At 35.3% G+C, this 18975-nt stretch overlaps 1 protein-coding gene across 1 annotated transcript in view; it reads right to left on the bottom strand.

Annotated features, from left to right (window-relative positions):
• Rp1 (RP1 axonemal microtubule associated) overlaps positions 1 to 18975 on the bottom strand; it is a 285043-nt gene that overhangs the window by 94723 nt on the left and 171345 nt on the right. Inside the window, exon 20 of the mRNA XM_033759105.1 lies at positions 17377 to 17441. Coding sequence (XP_033614996.1) covers positions 17377 to 17441 — 65 coding nt within the window. The remainder of the gene's footprint in view (positions 1 to 17376; positions 17442 to 18975) is intronic.

An 18975-nucleotide genomic window follows, 5' to 3' on the forward strand; every position in this document is an offset into this window, starting at 1 on the left:
TTTTTTTTTTTTTTTGCTCTTGCAATTTTGTTTTATTCTATTCTAGTATCTCCAGTATGGAAAAAACAAACACATCCCAACACCAAAGCTTTCAGTCTGTTGCTTTCCTTTCACTTCAGCCCTTGCCTCTGAAAAGCAGTTCATTAAGAGGTCAGGTTGACAACCACAGGATCTAAGGTAGAATATATCCTTTCCATAAATACTGACATATTTTGACTCATAAAAGGCATTTTTTATATTTTCCTTTCTCCTTTTCTTCTAGAGATCCTTTTCCTGCATTTTCATCCGAATATAAAAATAGAGCACATTCTTCAACTGGTTGTGAAATTCTATAATCCACATTCCTAAATAGAAAGAATTTCATTATAGGGGTCTAGAGAAAACATCATACTCATGTGATCTATGGTATTCACCCTTTCCTGTCCTATTTTGTTCTTTGATGCTTTTGCTTTATATCCTTTCAGCTCCTCTCACTATACACTATTAGCATTAATCTGAATATCATTAATGTTTAATTTTCTGAGACCTACTATATTATATTTCTCTCCTTGAATTCTCCTGGACAGCAAAATAATAGAGATCTTTTTAAACAAGTTATTAATTACCTAATAATATTTGGTTAGCTTCTCAGGTTCTTTTTTTCTTTCCACCCCTACACATAAGCTCTCAACCTCCTTCTCCCTTTCTTTCTGGGCATAAAAATATCATCTATTATGAAAACTACTTTTTGTTCTTTCTTACATTGTCTTTGCTCTCTGGGGCGTTTTCCTTCCCTTTCTTTCTTTCTTTTTTCTTACTTCTCCTAGTTCCCAGCCTATTCTACAGCTATACTATTCTTTTGTCTTCCTGCACTATTAAAAAAGTTGAAAACTATTTAAATAAATTTTATAGGTTCATACAGGATATGATTATCTCTGTGTACACTGTTATCACCAGTAATAGTTACACTGCTAGGGGCAGATTTTCTTACTCTGAATAGGATGAGTAGGTATCAGTACCCTGAAGCTAAGGGCACATCATAAAAAGAAATCCACTTAATAAAGACATCTCTGCTACTGTGGCACAGCTTTCTAGCCCATCAGATCTACAACCATCAATTCAACAGTCATGAAAAAAACAACACAATAAGATGCCTTCAAAATTCCAAACTCTGTAGAAGAATCTCAGTGACACTCAAGATATGAATTTCCAATGCACTCAAAAAACACTGAAAATGATTGAAGAGATCAAAAGAGGACAGCTAAGCAGCTGAATGAAATAGTAAGATGATCAACCAATTTAAAGAAGATGTAAGCAGCTGAATAAAATATTCACTAAGATGACCAAGAAGTTTACAGAAGAAACAAATAAGCAGCTGAATGAATTAAGAAATACAATGCAGGATGTGAATGACTACTTCAGTAGAGAATGAAAGGATATAAAAAGAATCGATCAGAAAGCCTAGAAATAAAAAGCTCAGTTGAAAGTTTTAGCAGGAGACATAATCAGTCAGAAGAGAATATCAGGACCGGAGGACAAGGTTGATGTGGTAAAACATTTACTCAGTGATACACAAAACACAATAAAAGACAACCAGAAGATGACCCAAGAGCTCTCAGAATATCAGGACTTGAGGACAAGGTCCAAGAGCTCCTAGATGATTCTAAAACAACAAACCTAGGGCCGGAGATTTATCTAAATGGTTCTGCCTCCGGCCTCACAAGCAGAAGGTCCCAAGTTTGATCTCCAGTACCTAAATAAATAAATAAATAAATAAGACAACAAACCTAAAAAAATATGTTCACCAAAATTACTGGAGAAAAATTTTCTAAATCTAAGAAATGAGTTTGATACTAAGGTAAATGAGGAATTTAGAAACTAAAATAAACATGACCAGAAAAGCACCCCTCTATGACATATCATAATACAAAAATGACCAAAATTCAGAACAAACACAGAATATTAAAAGGTTTAAGAGCAAACATTAAATAACTTATGAAAGTAAACCCACCAGAATAACAATAGATTTTCAACACAAGCTGCAAAGGCCAGGAAAGCTTAAAGTAAAATTTTCCAAGCCCTAAAACAAAAAAAGAAATGCCAATCCAGATTCCTATATCCTGCAAAAATGTCCTTCAAAATAAACACAACAAAGTCAAGCTAAATAAATGTATGACCACCAAAGCAGCACTGCAGAAAATACTCAAGGGAATCCAAAGGACTGTGAGGTCAACTTCACCTAACAGCCTATAGGAAAGATTAACTCTCCCTGGGAGAGTAATTAAAATGAAAGTAAAAATGAATCAGCATTGGAAAAATAATACAATAACAGGAGTCAATAAATAACTTTCAATAATAACTCTTGATGTAAATGGACATAACTCTACAATCAAAGGACAAGATGACAGCTTGGATCAAAAAACAAAACTCAACTATTATTTTGCCTGCAAGAGCTAAAACTCATCTACAAAGAAAGAGTCTGAAAAAACTTTTTTTTTTTTTTTGGTGCCAGGGATAGAACTTGGGACCTTGCGCTGGTGAGGCAGGCAGTGGAACCACTGAGATAAATACCCGAACCTAGAGTCTGAAATTGAAAGGATGAAAAATCATACTCCATGCTGCTGGAACCCAAAAGGAATCAGGACTAGCTATTCTAATTTCTGAAAAAGTTGACATCAAACAAAAACTGATCAGAAGAGACAAAGAGGGTCACTACATATAGATAAAAGGAACAATTCACCAAGAAGAGATTAACAATAATAAATATATATGTGCAGAATGTGAGTGCATCCAATTTCATAAAACAAAACCTACTTACTAAAAAATGACAGATGGCTGCCAATATAAATACACTGGGATTTTACTATCTCACAAATAGGTTAAATGGAAAAGAAATCTATAAAGAAATAGCATTAAATCATACCACAGAATAAATGGATATAATAGATAGCTACAGTGTTTCATCTAGCAACAGCAGAATATACATCCTTTTTAGCTGTTTACAAGATTTTCTTCAAAATAGACCATATCTTATGCCAAAAAGCATGTCTTAATAAATAAAAAGAACTGAATAATCTCTTGTATCCCGTCAGATCACATAGAATAAAACTAGAAATCAATAGCAAAAGTACAGAAACACATGGATATTAAATAATATAGTTCTGAATAATCACAGAAGAAACTCAAGCCAGGTGTTTGAGGCTAGCTTGGGCTACGTAGTGAGTTCAAGCTGGGTCTGAAGTCCACACTGAGACCCTGTCTCAAAAACAAACAAACAAAGACTCCCCAAATTCCTAGAATCAAATGACACTGGAAATATACCTTTTCAGAATCTGTGTTCCACACAGAAAACAGTTAAAAGAGGGAAGTCCATACCTGTGAGTGCCTACATTAGAAAAACAGACAATCTCAAATAACCCAATGATACATCTCTAAGTCCTAGAATAATCCAAACTTCACACCAATAAAAGGAAAGAAATTATAAGAAGCAAAGCATGGATTAATAAAATTGAGACTAAAAATATACTAAAAAGCAATGAATCAGAGTTGGTTCTTTGAAAGAATAAAACTGATAAATCTTTAGTCGAGAGAGAGAGAGAGAGAGAGAGAGAGACCCAAAATAATTAGAACTGAAAAAGACAAAATTGGAAAAGACAGTACTTTACTCCAGAGGATTATAAGTAACTATTTTGAAATTTTATATCCCAATAAATTGGATAATCTGGAAGAAATGGATAAATTCCCAAATACATATAACTTACAAAATTGAACAAGAAGATATAAAAGCTTCAAACAGACAAATAACTGGCAATCAAATTGATGCAGTAATATAAACTCTACCAACTTAAAAAAACACAAAGCCCAGTATACCAATTGCTGAATTTTACAATAATGTCAGAGAACTGATGTCAGTATTCCTATAACTCTCACATAAAGGAAAGAATGCTACAACACTCAAGTCTATGAAGCCGGCAGTACCCAGATACCAAAATATTGATAAATACTCAATCAAAAAACAAAGAAAGGAAGGAAGGGAGGAAAAAAGGAAGTGAGGAAGGGAGAGAGTGAAGAAGAAAGAGAGACAGACAGACAGACATAAAGACAGACTATAGGCCACTCTCCTTGAAGAACACAGATACAAAATTCCTCAATAAAATACTTGCAAACAGAATGCAACAAATCATTAAAATCATTGAAAATATCATATATCATGATCAAGTTGCTTTATCTCTGGAATGCAAGGGATCAATTAATCAACATAATAAACACACACAAAAAAATAAAATCAAGGATGAAAATCAAATGATTGTCTAAACACACAAAATCCAACATCCATTTATGAACAGTGATTAGGCAGAAGAACAGAAGATCCCAGCAGCACAGGCCATCCAGTAGTACCACTCCTTGGGTGCAGAGGAGCTGAGCTGCACAGCTGGCCACTGGGCCATGCCAGCACCTGGATCCAGACCACAGAGTATCAGTGGGTCAGAAAGGCCACTGTCCTGAGATCCAGAAGATAGAGCAGAAGTGAACAAAAGAAAGAGGGCCTCTCTCAGGCTTCTTGATGAAAACTGAAGCCCACTGGAACAGTGAAGAAAATCTTTGCAATAAAGGCACACCAGACCACCATAGTTGGTAAGTAGGAGGGATCACCATCTCCTATTGGAACCTGGACTATCTCCAGGGGAAGGGCAGCTGGAACCTGCAGTAGAACCCTGTAGCATTCAACCCAGCAGGAGGTCAGAGACTTCAACTTGGTCATTGCCCTCAGAAATCAGTCTGAATCTCAGAGGACAGCTGCTAGCTTGTTAAGACCAATTGACTTAGATCTTCACACTTCTGCCCACACTGTCTATTGTGACAGCAAAGACATATCTTGAAGGAGCCCCTTTATTTTTATTTTTTTGTTTTCAAAGTAATTTTTTCTTATTTTAATAATTTTTAAATCTTTATTTTCTCTTTTAAACTTTCTTTTCTCTTCCTTTTCTTTTCTTCTCCTCCCACCCCGACTCTTCACTCTTTCTCACATGTTGTTTTTCATTTATCCCCCTTTTTGTTCCTATTCCTGTCCTAATTTGAATTTCTGTTTTCTTTCTTTTTCTTTTCTTCTCTCTTTTTCCTTCTCTTGATTTTCATTGTTTTAAAGGAAAGTGAATACAGTTTCCTAGCCTCCCTATTACTGTTAGGTTGTTCTGTTTTTCTGTTTGTTCTTTCATTCAGTCTTCTCTTGTCATCAGTCACTTCCTAGAGTTTGTGTGTTGTTCCAGTATCTCTGGACTCATTTCTAATCTTTCTCTTTTCTACGTATACCTCCACCTCAACTCCTTCTAAGTCACTATCCTGAAGAACAAAGTTGCTATATTGAAGAGTTTATTCACTATAAAGGTATTTGGGCTGGTCCTTGATTTTGATTGAATTTACATGTTTACAGGTGATAGATTAATAACTACCACAAATTGTTATTTTCTAAACTGTACTTCATTCTATTGTTGCTCCTGATTGCATAACTTGGGCTAATGTTGTGATTGATTTAATCCATTGTCCATGAAACAGAATCAGACAGATATCCAGAAGATTAAAAAGTCTACTGAATAGGAAGAAAAGGGCTAAAGGTGTAGGGAAAGTGGGAAGGGTAGGAGAAAGGGAATAAGCGAAAAGAAAAAAATAAGAAAATGAAAAAATGGAAATAAAGTGTTTATAAATGGGGAGTGGAGGAGGGGGTGAAGCAAGGACAGGGACAAGGGGAAAAAATGAGAACCAAGACCTGTCATGTAAAGGTAAAAGATCCCAATGATGAATGTGACTGTACTTTATACCTAGAATGTACCAATAAACTTAATAAAAAGAAAAAAGTCTATTGAAAGTATTCACAGCAGAATGAGTAAATGTGAAGATAAAATATCAGATATAGAAAGCAGGATTGTAGTTAGAGACCATAAAAAGAGAGATTTCTGGAAAACCAACATAAAAATAAAATACTACAAGCAGTTAGAGAAATCACAAACAAAGGAAAGCCCATCAGAATCACAGCAGACTTTTCAGCACAAACCCTCAAGGCAAGGAGAGCCTGGAGTGAGTTATTTCAAGCCATAAAAAAAAAGAACCTCCAACCTAGACTGACATATCTTGCAAAACTATCTTTCAAAATTAATGGAGAAATAGGGGAAATAAGATACTTCCATGACAAAAAACACCCAAGAAATTTCATGAATACCAAACCATCACTCCGAACACTTCTGAACAGTATCCTGGAAAAAGACAATGAAGGTCAGAACTCCATAAGGTCCAACAAAGCAAATCCACTTGGCAAGGCAAGAAATTAAAGGGAGAGGAGGAAACTAAAAATAAAAGACCCAACAACAGGAAAATAACATGACAAAAAAGTCATTTCAAAAGTTATGACCATCAATGTTAACGGCCTCAATTCACCAATCAAAAGAAATAGACTGGCAGAATGGATTAAGAAGCAAAATACAACAATAGTCTATATACAAGAAATATACTTAGTTCACAAAGAAATTCAGAGTGAAACTAAAAGGATGGAAAACTGTTCTCTTATGTGACAGTAGCCTGGAAAAAAGCAGAAGACAAAGTAAATTTCAAACCAAAACTAACTAAGGAGAGACAAAGAAGGACACTACATCTTTATAAAGGGAACAATCCAAGAGTAAGAGATGACAATCATTAATATATATGCACCAAATACTAATGCCCTAGGCTATACAAAACAAATGTTAATGGACACGAAAAAACAAATAAGCACTAGTATAATTGTAGTGGTGAACCTCAATACTCCACTGTCACAAATAGACAGATCATCTAGACAAAAAATCAATAAAGAAATACTAGAACTGCACCTTAATAGATGTCTCCAGAGTGTTCCACCCCACAAAATCAGAATTTACATTCTTTTCAGCTGCACACAAGTCATTCTCCAAAACAGATCACATGCTAGCTCATAGAATATGTTTAAGTAAATGCAAAGGGACTGAAGTTATCCCCTGTATATTTTCAGACCATAGTGCAATTAAACTGCAGATCAATAGCATAAGAAACCACAAGAACTCCACAAACACATGGAAATTGAATAACCTGAACAACCAATAGGTCACAGAGGAAATTAAAGAAGAAACCAAACAGTAACTACAATTAAATGATAATGGCAATACAACATACAGGAACCTATGGAACACAATGAAAGAAGTTCTAGGAGGAAAATTCACAACAGTAAAGGCCCATACTATAAAAACAGAGGTAGCTCAAATAAACAACCTAGTTGTAAACATTAAGCTCCTAAAAAGAGAAGAGCAAAACAAATCCAGAGATCATAAAAGGGAGGAAATTGTAAACACATCGCAGCAAAAATCAGTGCAATGGACACTGAGAAAATTATACAAAAAAATCAACAAATTGAAGAGTAGGTTTTTCAGAAGAATACAAACAATAATCCCTTAGCCAACCTTATCAACAAAAGCAAAGAAAAGGCTCAAATCCATGCAATTAGGAATGAAAAAGATGAAGTCAAAACATATCCAGCAGAAATCCAGAGGATTATCAATACCTACTTCAAAAACCTTACTCTATTAAAATGGAAAACACAGAAGAAATGGACAGATTCCTAGATACATATGAATTACCAAAGTTAAACAGAGAAGATATAAAAACTTTAAGCACCCCAATTATAGTCAGTGAAATTAAAAGTGTAATTAAAACTTTACCAACAAAAAAAGCCCAGATCTTGATGGTGTCATTGCTGAATACTACAAGACATTTAGAGAATTGCTACTATTGCTACTACTCTTTAAACTCAATGAAATTGAAAGAAGAAATACTTACAAATTCATTCCTAGAAGCAATGTTACTTTGATTCCAAAACCAGGGAAAGACCCAATCAAAAAAAAAAACCTACAGGCCAATTTCACTAATGAACATACATGCAAAAATTCTCAATAAGATACCATCAAACAGAATACAGAGGTCATCAAGATCATACACCCTAAGTCAGAATCAAGGACAAAAACCATATCATCATCTCAATAGTTGCAGAAAAAGCATTCGACAAAATCCAACATCTATTCATAATAACCCTGCAAAAAGTTGGAATAGACAGTCTTCATCTCAACCTGATAGAAGCTATCTATGAAAAACCAATATCCAATATCATACTAAATGGTCAAAAACTGAAAATGTTCACATTATAATCAGAAACAGGACAAACACCACTCCTCTTCAATATAGCTCTGGCAAAATTAGCCACAGCAATTAGACAAAAGAAAAGAATAAAGATAGTAAAGGAAAAAGTCATTATTTGCTGACCATATGATACTCTACATAGAAGACCCAAAAAACTCTGCCAAAATACCTCTAGACTCAATTAACAGATTCAGTAGAGTAGCTGGATACAAAGTCAACACACAGAAATCAACAGCCTTCTTGTATACAAATAACAGACTCACTGAGAGAGCAATTAAGGAAACAATTCCTTTCACCATAGCATCCAAAAAAATGAAATATTAAGGAATTAACCTAAAAAGGAAGCAAAAGACCTCTACACTGAAAACTGAAAAAAGTGATCAAAGAGGATATAAGAAAATGGAAAGACATCCCCTGTTCCTGTGTAGAAAGAACCAATATAGTGAAAATGGCCATACTTCCAAAACTGCTATACAGATTCAATGCAATCCTGATTGAATTCCTAACAGTATATTTCACAGAACTTGAGAAAACAATCCAAAAATTAATTTGGAACCAGAAGAGACCTAAAATAACAAAAGCAATTATAGTCAACAGAGACATGACAAGGGGTATCACAACTCCCAACTTGAAACTATACTACAAAGCCACTGTGATAAAAACAGCATGTACTGGCAAAGAAACAGACACAAGGATCAGTGGAATAGATTAGAAGACACAGAATAAACTCCAGACATACCCAGCTACCTCATCTTTGACAAAGAAGACAACCATCCTCACTGGAGGAAAGATAGCCTCTTCAGTAAATAGTATTGGAAAAACTGGATTTCAACTTGACAAAGATTAAAACTAGACCCCTATCTTTCACCATACACTAAACTAAAATCAAAGTGGATTAAAGATCTTAATATTAAAGCAAACACTAAACTTGCTGGAAGATAAGTTGGGTAGAACTCTCAAAGACAATAGCATAAAAAAAGACTTCATGAAAAAGAATCCTCCATAGCACAGGAATTAAGACAAGGAATAAACAACTGGGATCTCATCTTATTAAAAAGCTTCTGGGAGCCTGGCGTGGTGGTGCACACCTGTAACCCCAGCACTTGGGAGGCTGAGGCAGGAGGACTGCTGTGAGTTCAAGACCAGCTTGAGCCACATAGTGAGTTGCAGGTCAGTCTCAACTACATAGCGAGACTCTGTCTCAAAAAACAAAAAATAATAATAAATACCTAAAAATAAATGAAATAAAAGCTTCTGTACTGCAAGAGAAATCTCCAACAGAGCTAAGAGACAACCTACAACATGGGAAAAAATTGTACCAGATCTTCCTCAGACAAGGGTCTACTATCTAGAGTATATAAAGAACTTTAAAATATCAGACCCCAAGATGTAAAGACTCAATTCAAAAATGGGCATCTGAAAGAAGAGACACTTCTCAAACAAGAAAAAAGTAGCAAATAAATATACAAAAAAATATTCAACATGACTGGCCATTTGAGAGATGCCAATGAAAACAACACTGAGATTCCACCTCTGCTATCAAGAAATTAACTAACAGAAAATGCTAGCAGCATTGTGGGGAGAAAGGAGCCCTTTTCCATTTGTTGGTGGGAGTGCAGACTGGTGCAACCACTGTGGAAATCAATATGGAGATACCTTAAAAAACTAGGATTAGAAGTCCCATCTGACCCAGCTGTACTTCTGCTGGGCATCTTTCCAAAAGAATTAAAATAATTATATCACAGTGATATATGTGCACCCATGTTTATATCAGCACAGTTTGTAATAGCTTAAATTTGGAAACAGCCCAACTGCCCATTAACTGGAGAGTGGGTAAAGATGATGTGTTTTTTTTTTAATAAGAGTATTAGCCATAAAGCATGAGAAATTAGAGACATTTATAGCTAAATGGTTCCACATTAAGGCCATGCTTTTAATGTTTTTTTGTTTGTTTGTTCATTTGTTTTGTTTTGTTTTTGTACTAGGGATTGAACTCAGAATCTTGTGCTTGTGAGGCAGGTGATGGAACTGCTGAGCTAAATCCCTGCCCTGAGGCCATACTCTTAAGTGAAATAAATAGGACACACGTGTAAATACCAAATCGTTTCTCTGGTGTCAAAAACTAAAAGTATAAATAAGGTTCAAATGTATAATTGATAGTGTGAAATAGGAAGAAAAGGTCTAAAGGAGTAGTGGAAGTGGAAGGGTAGGGGAAAGGAAAGAAGGGAAAAGAAAAAATATGAGAAGTGGAAAAAATGGAAACAAAGTCTATAAATAGGGAAGGGTTGAGGAAGTGAAGGGAGGGCAGGGGAATGGAGAAAAAAATGAGAACCAAGACCTGTCATGTAAAGGCACAAGATCCCAATGATGAATGTAACTGTATTGTGTACCTAAAATGTACCAATAAACAATGAGAAAAAAAAGAACTGTAATGAAAATAGGTATAGAAGGATCTTCCCTCAAACTGATAATAGGCATTTATGACAAACACAAAGCAAACACCATCTAAATACGCAAAAACTGAGAACATTCTCTCTGAAATGGAATCAAACAAGGGTGTTCACTCTCACTAGTTCTCTTCAGTATCATATTTGAAACTCTAGCAAGAGTGCTCAGGCAAGAGAACCAAAGAATGGGGAAAGAAAAGGAAAGGAAAAAGTCAAATTATCTCTATAGATGACAGACTCTCTTACATATAAGACCCGAAAAGCCCCACCAGACTCTCAAAGCTGATAAGCATATTCAATAAATTGACAGGATCCAAAATCAGTACACAAAGATCAAAAATGAACCCAATGATAATGAAGTTGGGAAGACAATTTCATTCACAACAGCTTCAAAAATATTAAAAGACCAAGGAATCAACCTAACCAAGAGGTAAACATTTTCTACAATGAAAACTATAGAAATGTGAACAAAGAGATTGAAGGATACAGCAGAAAATGGAAGCCAGAATAGAATCAATAACATAAGTATGCATAAGTAGAATCAATATCAAAATGATTATATCACCAAACGTGATAAAAAAAGATTTAATGCAATTCCTATCAATATCAACATCAATCTTCACAAAACTAGAAAAAAATTCTAAAATTTACATAGAAACAGAAGAGACTCAAAAGCCAAAGCAATCCTGAGCAAAAAGAACAAAGCAAGAAGAATCACAATTCCTAATTTCACATGAGAGAATAAAACTATAGTAACAAAAACCGTATGGTATTGGCACAAAAATAGACACAAAGACCAATGGAATACAATGGAAGATATAGAAACAATTCCTTGCACCCTCAGCTATTTGATTTTTGACAAAGGAGCTAAAAATATACATTGGAGAAAAGATAGCCTCTTTGACAAACTGTGCTAGAAAACCTGGCTATCTATGTGAACGATGCAACTAGAAAAATCAAATAAAAATAAAGAAAAGACCCAAATATAGGACTAGAAACTAAACCTGCTTGAAGATAACAGAGGAAATGCCTGAAGCCATAGGAATTAGCAAGGATTTCCTGAGCAGAATGCCAATAGTATAACAAATAATACCAAGAGTCAACATGTGGGATTAAATTTAAAACCTTTTGCACAGCAAAGGAAAGAATAACCAGAGTGACGAGACAGCCTACACAGTTGAAAAAAATTTTGCCAAGCTATTTTTCTGATAAAGAACAAATATCCAGATACACAAAGAACTAAAAAAAAAACCCTTCCAAAATAACCCAATCAAAATGTGGGCATATAAACTGAATAAATACATACATACATATACATATACATATACACGTATATATACATATATACATACACACACATGTGTGTGTGTATGTATATACATACGTATATATATGTATATTGTGAGGGTACCGGGGATCAAACTTGGGGCCCTGCACTTGCAAGGCAGGCAATGGAACCACTGAGCTAAATCCCCTGCCCAATAAACACTTCTTTAAAGAAGTAGAAGTGGCCAATAAGTACATGAAAAATGTTCATCATCTTTGGCCTTTAGGAAAATGCTTATCAAAACAACTCTGAGGTTCCATCTCATTCCAGTCAGAATGTCTATAATCAAGAATACAAAAAAAAAAAAAACCTACAAAGATGATGGAAATTAGTATGGCTATTTCTCAAAAAAATGAAAATAGAAATTGCATTTGATCCAACTGTGTCTCTCCTGTATCTCCCCCCAAATTAAAGATTATTATACTATAGTGATACATGCATATCCATGTTTATAGCAGCACAATTCAAAATAGCTAAGCTCTGAAAAAAGATGCACATCAATGGACAAATTGATAAAGAAAATGTTGTAAATATACACAATGGAATTTTATTCAGCCATAAAGAAGAATGAATTCATGTCATTTACAGGAAAGTAGATGGATCTTCAGACTATAATATTAAATAAGTCAGACATATAAAGTTAAATTTTCCACTGTTTCTCTTATTTCAGAAACACAAATTAAAGAGTAAAATAAAGGCAGATTTTGGAGATGGGAAAGGGATGAAGAGGAGAGTATGAGATGAAGGGGCTTTAAAATGATCAAAATTATATGTACGTATCTATGTATATGTATGTATATATATATATATATATATATATATATATATATATATACCAGTTCCCCCAAATGAAAGTATTACCTTTTGCAAACATATAAAAAATTTTAAAATAAAATAAATCGAATTTGTTTTTCATGTCAAAAATGCACCAACATTTTGAGAAAGATGTAGGACCTGAAGGAAATGCTATGCTGATCAGAATAAAAAGAATTCCTTCATACACTACTTCTTCATGAATTGTTGTTATTTTGAATATCCTAAAAGAAATTGGTCATAAATTCAATTAAATTTGAAAATTTTCTAGAAATGATTACAGTTACTCATTTCATGGTAAAAATTTATAAATCCAGTAATGCTTGCAGTGCCCAAATAGAATGGGCAGTTTTAACTACTGCCTGCATATTTACCATGTTAAATTTCCATTTGATAATTGCATATAGAGTAACTGATTCTCAACTTTTGGTCCTTTGTTTATTGATAAAAATCATCTTTTGTGTAGACCAGACTAAAACCATTACTAGTCCAATGATGGTCTTTTTGTAAGCCAGGTAAGTATTATTTGTGCATTGTACTGGATTTACCTTTATAATCTTATTCTCACTATCATGCAGTCCTAGGCTGCCCTTATGAGGGACAATTCATAATGCACATTACCATTTGTTGAAAATGCTGCTGATGCTCTGTCCCATGTCCTCTGGAACCATTATGTGGTTCAATTGCTGCTATAGTAAATATTTTAGGCATGCTGATTACTTCCTACCTCAACGGCCTGTGCCTCTTGCTTCTCTGCCTGAAGATTTCACATGGTGGGACAATTCTGAGGGGTGTTTCATCCTGGTGCCCCAGGAATAAGCAGCTCACTATTATCCTTTACAGATATTTCTCGTGTAACAGCCTACCTGCTTAACAACTGTTCAGACTTATGACTGAGGTTCACTGTTTGGATTTATAACCCATCTTTTATGGAACAGTTCTGTACATTTTGTTTATAGAACCCCAATGTCTTTTTTTGGTGTACAGTACACTTTGTTTATACAGTACTATAATTGTTGCCAATTGCACTGCAGTGTAAACTGTAGTTTATGTAAATTTATGTTCTGTTATATATTGTAGTGCTCCATGTAAGAGTTATGCAAATAAAATAAAAGTCATCAAGTTGGATTTTCCTTTGACCATTTCTGAATATTATAATATCCACACTACAGCTACATTCCTCATATAGCTATCAATTCATTTCATGACCCAGTTGCAGGAACAGAACTCAGATGTTAAATGAGGATGTGTGTCATGGTTTCTCTCCTTTTGTTGCCTCTATGTTCCCACTCCTTCATTTCCTAGGGGTTTCAATAGTCCATTTCTAGATAAACTACCTATACCCAAATTTTTGTCTCATAGTCTTTGGGGCAAACCTTAACTACTGTACAATATCTTTTTTGCCTCTTTAAGTTTGAAGACAGATTTAAATGAGGTCTGTGAGTATGTTGCTTTTAATTATACCACTAGATACTGTATAGAGAAAATAAGAGCAACCATCCCAGTGATTTAGGAGGTGAGTAGTGGCTGGTATGGAGTAAATCCAATCATAAAATTCCAAGGTTGTTACCAGTTTCTTGACAACAAGCCTCTTGAGACTATGTGACAATTCCATTATATTTCATACAATGAGGAAAATAACTTAATAATGTAAAATCTAAAAGGAACCAGGAGGGAAAAGCACTTTTATATCTCTAATTGTAAACTTTCAGGCTGATACTATTAAATTCACACTTCTGGTCTTCTTTATACACCCCCTGCAACCATAGCTCTTACTCAATTTTAATTTCAGTCTATAGTATAATATCTATTAAATGATATGCATAATGATGAACTGAAGAAAATCAATCATGAAAATAACAGAAAATCTTAGCATGATATTCTAGTAATTTCACATGATGCAACACTGCCATAAAATGCTGCATGCTGGCAGAACAACTAATAGCCAGGAGTGATGAAGTCTTCACAATTTATCATAAAGTGGGAGGGAGGAGTCTGGGATGGATGGAAAGTTATTAAAGTTCTTCAGAATATATCACTGATCCCATAGGATAATCAATAATATTTTTAGAGTTCCCTTGCTTCAAGATGGCTGCTACATAAAACAGTAGCCTCCTTCCCATAATGCTCTGCACCTTAAAATGGCTGCCACATGGAATAGCAGCCTCCATGTTAAATGTTGCTTCTCCTACCAAGGGAAAGCCTTCCTCTCATCATTCCTCTTTTCCCACCAAAAAAGTAACTTGATACTTGCTATTTCCAAGTAACCAGTGATGTCACAAGCCCCTCCTAGTGGTATTACAGGCTCCTGCAATCCCTTAATGCCACTTCACTAAACTCCAGACCAGCTCAGGTTAACCCCACCTTGCTACTATAAAAGAAGCTCCCTGTTCCTCCATGCTGCTTTTCCTTTGTTAGGAGAGACAGTCTGGCAGATCTTCCCCATAATAAAGGCTTGTTGTAGTCCTGGTCTGGTCCTGGTTTTTCAGCTCTTTTACCTAACAAATATTATGGTCTATAAAATTTCGTTTCTGCTCTCGTAAACTCACTTGTTGTATTAGTCATTCTGTTAACTCTAGTACAAAATGCCTGACACCCTCAATTTAAAGGAGCAGAGGTTTATTTCAGCTCATGGTTCTTACAGGATTCAGACTATGGTTAGTTGGCTCCAAGGAAGAAATACATGGCAGAATGGCATGGCAAAGGAAAGGTGCTGGATCTATGGAAGCCAGGAAGCAGAGAAAGCAGGGAGGAACAGGGGACAAGAAGACACTCTTCAAGGTCACACATCCAGTAACACAGCTCACCTCCTAACAGCACATTCCATTAATGAACTCATAAATGGATGAATCCACTGACAACTACAGTGCCCCATGATCCAATCACCTTTCAAAATCTGCACCTCTGAACACGTTAAACATGTGGGGGGCATTCAAGATACAAACCATACATTCTTCCCCTGGCTCCAAAAAAGCTCATGTCCATCTCATTATATAAAATGTATTTAGTCTGTCTCTAAGAGTTGCCTGTCTTAACAGTTCCAGCAGTACCAAAAAGTTCAATTCCAAAGTCTGTATGAGATTCAAGGCAAAGCTTGAGTCTCTATAAAAATAAAAAGATGTAGGGCTGGGGATTTAGCTCAGCGGTTCGGTGGCCTGCCTTGCAAGTGCAAGGACTTGAGTTCAATCCCCAGTACCAAATTAATTAATCAATTAATTTTTTTAAAAAGATGTTAAATACTTCCAACATACAATGGCACAAGATAAATACTTCCATTCCAAAAGAGAATAGGGAAATAAAAAGGAATCCAACCAAAGCAAGACCCAAACTCAGCAAAGTAAACATTAAATTATATAGCTCCATATCTGGCATTCAAGGCACATGGCCAACAGATGTGAGTTACAGAAGTTACAAGCATCCCCATCCTTTTAACCTTGCTAGTTGCAGCCTATGTGGCTGTACTCTCTTGAATTGGCTGTACTCATGCCCTGCAGCTTTCCTCAGCAAAGAGGATCCATGCACTTGGCAACTCCAACTTCCTAGAGTTTCCACCACACCTTCAGCTTTAATCTTACAGCTTTAGGTATCACCCTCCAACAGGCACATTACTTGGTTTTCCAAGCTTTACTTTGAAATCAAAGTATAAACCCCCACTACTACATTCTGCATGTCTGAAAAATCAGCATCATATAGATGACACCAAAGTCTGCTGGTAGCTCAAGCAGTAACGTGGTGTTCTTGTACACAGCATCAGTAGCCTCTGAGTACCTATAAAGCTGAACTCAGGGAAACATTTCCCTGGGTGGTCCTGAATAAGCAGGGCACCCTGGGCTCTCTTCTAAATCAGTCTTTCAAAGGAATGTATCCCTTTACACCCTGGAACCTGTGATGGAACCTCCCCTATTCTTTAGATGCCCTTAAGGAATATTTCTTCTTGTCCTTGTGCAAAGTACAGGTTCCTTTCTAATAAACAGTACTAATCTTTTCAGCAGCCACATCTCTTTTGGCCCCATCTTTATATATCATTCTTTTTAGCCCCAAATTGAAGTTTTTCAATTATTTATGCTATTTCTTTTGATTCTCACTATAAATCTGGCTAAAAGTAGTCAATAGTACTCAGACTACTGCCTTAATGATTGGGTTGTCTTGAAATTTTCCCCACCAGATTAACAAACACACCACTCTTATTCTCAGTCAAGGCAGTCTCAGGATATGGGCAAAACAAGGACACATTTTCTGCTAGAGCATAACATATATGGTCTCTAGTCCAACTATCAATGAAATCCTTGTTCCAAACTGAAACCTTGGGAGCGTGCCCTTTATCATCTGCATTTCTATCAGCATTTTGGTTTTCTAAACTCCAACCAGAATTACCCATCAAGCTGTGTATAGCCTTGTAAGGGTTCTCTATCTGGCATCTCAAAAGCTTTCCAAACTGTTCCTGCAAACCAGTTCCAAAGGTTTCTAAACCAGTCAGGTACAGTCACAGCAATGATCACACTTCTGTGATCCTAACTACTATATTAATCACTTTCACATAGCTGGGATAAAATATCTGACACCTATCACTTAAAGGAGGATAGGTTTATTTTGGCTCATTGTTTTTAGAGGACTCACTACATGGTTGATTGGCTCCAAAGCAGAAACAGCATAGCAGCAGGACACTACAGAGGAAAGGTGCTCTCAATCCATGGCAGCCAGGAAGCAGAGAGAGAAGGGAGGAGCCAGGGAGGAGCCAGGGACAAGAATACATCCTTTTAGGTCACATCCCCAATGATTCACTTTCAACCAGACCCCACCTTTTAACAGCACATTCAGCTATGGAACTCATCAATGGATAAACACACTGATAATCCATTATGGTGCAATCACCTTCCAAAAGCCCCATCGATGAACACATTAGACTTTTGGGAGACATTCAGAATCTAAACCATAACACTTGTAAAAGCAAATATAGGTATAATTTGTTTTAGTCTCATACAAAGCAGAAGTCCCTTTCCTATTCATTCCAATAAAAGCTTTTATGTAATCTACAGTTAGAAAATGCCTTGGTGATCTTTAATATCTTTAACAAACTACACTGAAAAATCTGAGAAATAGTATTCTCAAGTTTGAGGAACCCTCTTCCTTAAACTTTACCCTTAATCAACAACTCCCCAGTCCTTAATTTTTAGATCTTCAAGTAGTACTTTCCTTCCATATACACTAAAGTAATATTAAAAATGAACTGGGTTAATAGATATCTCAATTGTAACTTTGAAAATATCTAATATATAGAAACACCATATTTATATAAAAAGAAAAAAGAAGAATGAGGAATTTTGAATGTAAATATAATACAGTAGTCAATTTTGAGATGCTCTAAAGAACAGCCATGGTACTATTTTAAGAAATACCTCTGCCTGCCTTGTAAGCACACTTCCTGTCTTGGAAGCACAAGGACTCATGTTCAATCCCCAGTACCCCCAAAAAAACAAAGTGAAGAAATACCTTATAATGTTCTTTGTATGGCTTGATATTTTAGAATAATGCTTTGTAGTTTTCAGTCTTGACACACTATGTTCATATACATTTTCTCTCTGATATCTTTTTGACACAGTTTGTTCTTTTCCTTACACTATCACTAATTTTTAATGTTTTTTTCTTTGTTCTATTAATCATTATAGGTTTTAGCATGTTTCATTTTTCTTTTAAGGGAAAATTTTAAAACAAAAATATTATTAAGTGAATTCAGGAACTTATGTTAAAGATGTTCCAAAACTAGAACTTGAAGAATGTGAGGCACCTTTTAGATTTTAAATCACATGTGGCCATGATTAGAAAAGGTTGGGTATCTTTCCAAGAGAACTAAAAGAATCATATCACAGAGAAGTATGTGCACCCATGTTTATAGTGGCACAATTTGTAGTAGCTAAATCTTGGAAACAGCCCATTTGCCCATCCGTTGGAAACTGGATAAAGAAGATGTGATTTTTCTATAAAATGCAATATTACTCAGCCATAAAGAATGAGAAAATAGATTCATTCATAGGAAAATGGATACATATTGAAGATATACTCCTAAGTGAAATAAATAAGTCACACATGTGTAAATACCGAATAGTTTCCCTGGTGTGAATAATCTACAACAATGCATAAGATTCTAATAAGATTACTGACATTTAGAAATGGGAAGAAAGGAGCTAAAGGTGTAGGGAAGGTGGGATGGGTAGGGGA

Source organism: Fukomys damarensis, unplaced genomic scaffold (genome assembly GCF_012274545.1).
Source record: "Fukomys damarensis isolate Sample0158 unplaced genomic scaffold, DMR_v1.0_HiC HiC_scaffold_5, whole genome shotgun sequence".
Lineage (NCBI taxonomy): Eukaryota > Metazoa > Chordata > Mammalia > Rodentia > Bathyergidae > Fukomys > Fukomys damarensis.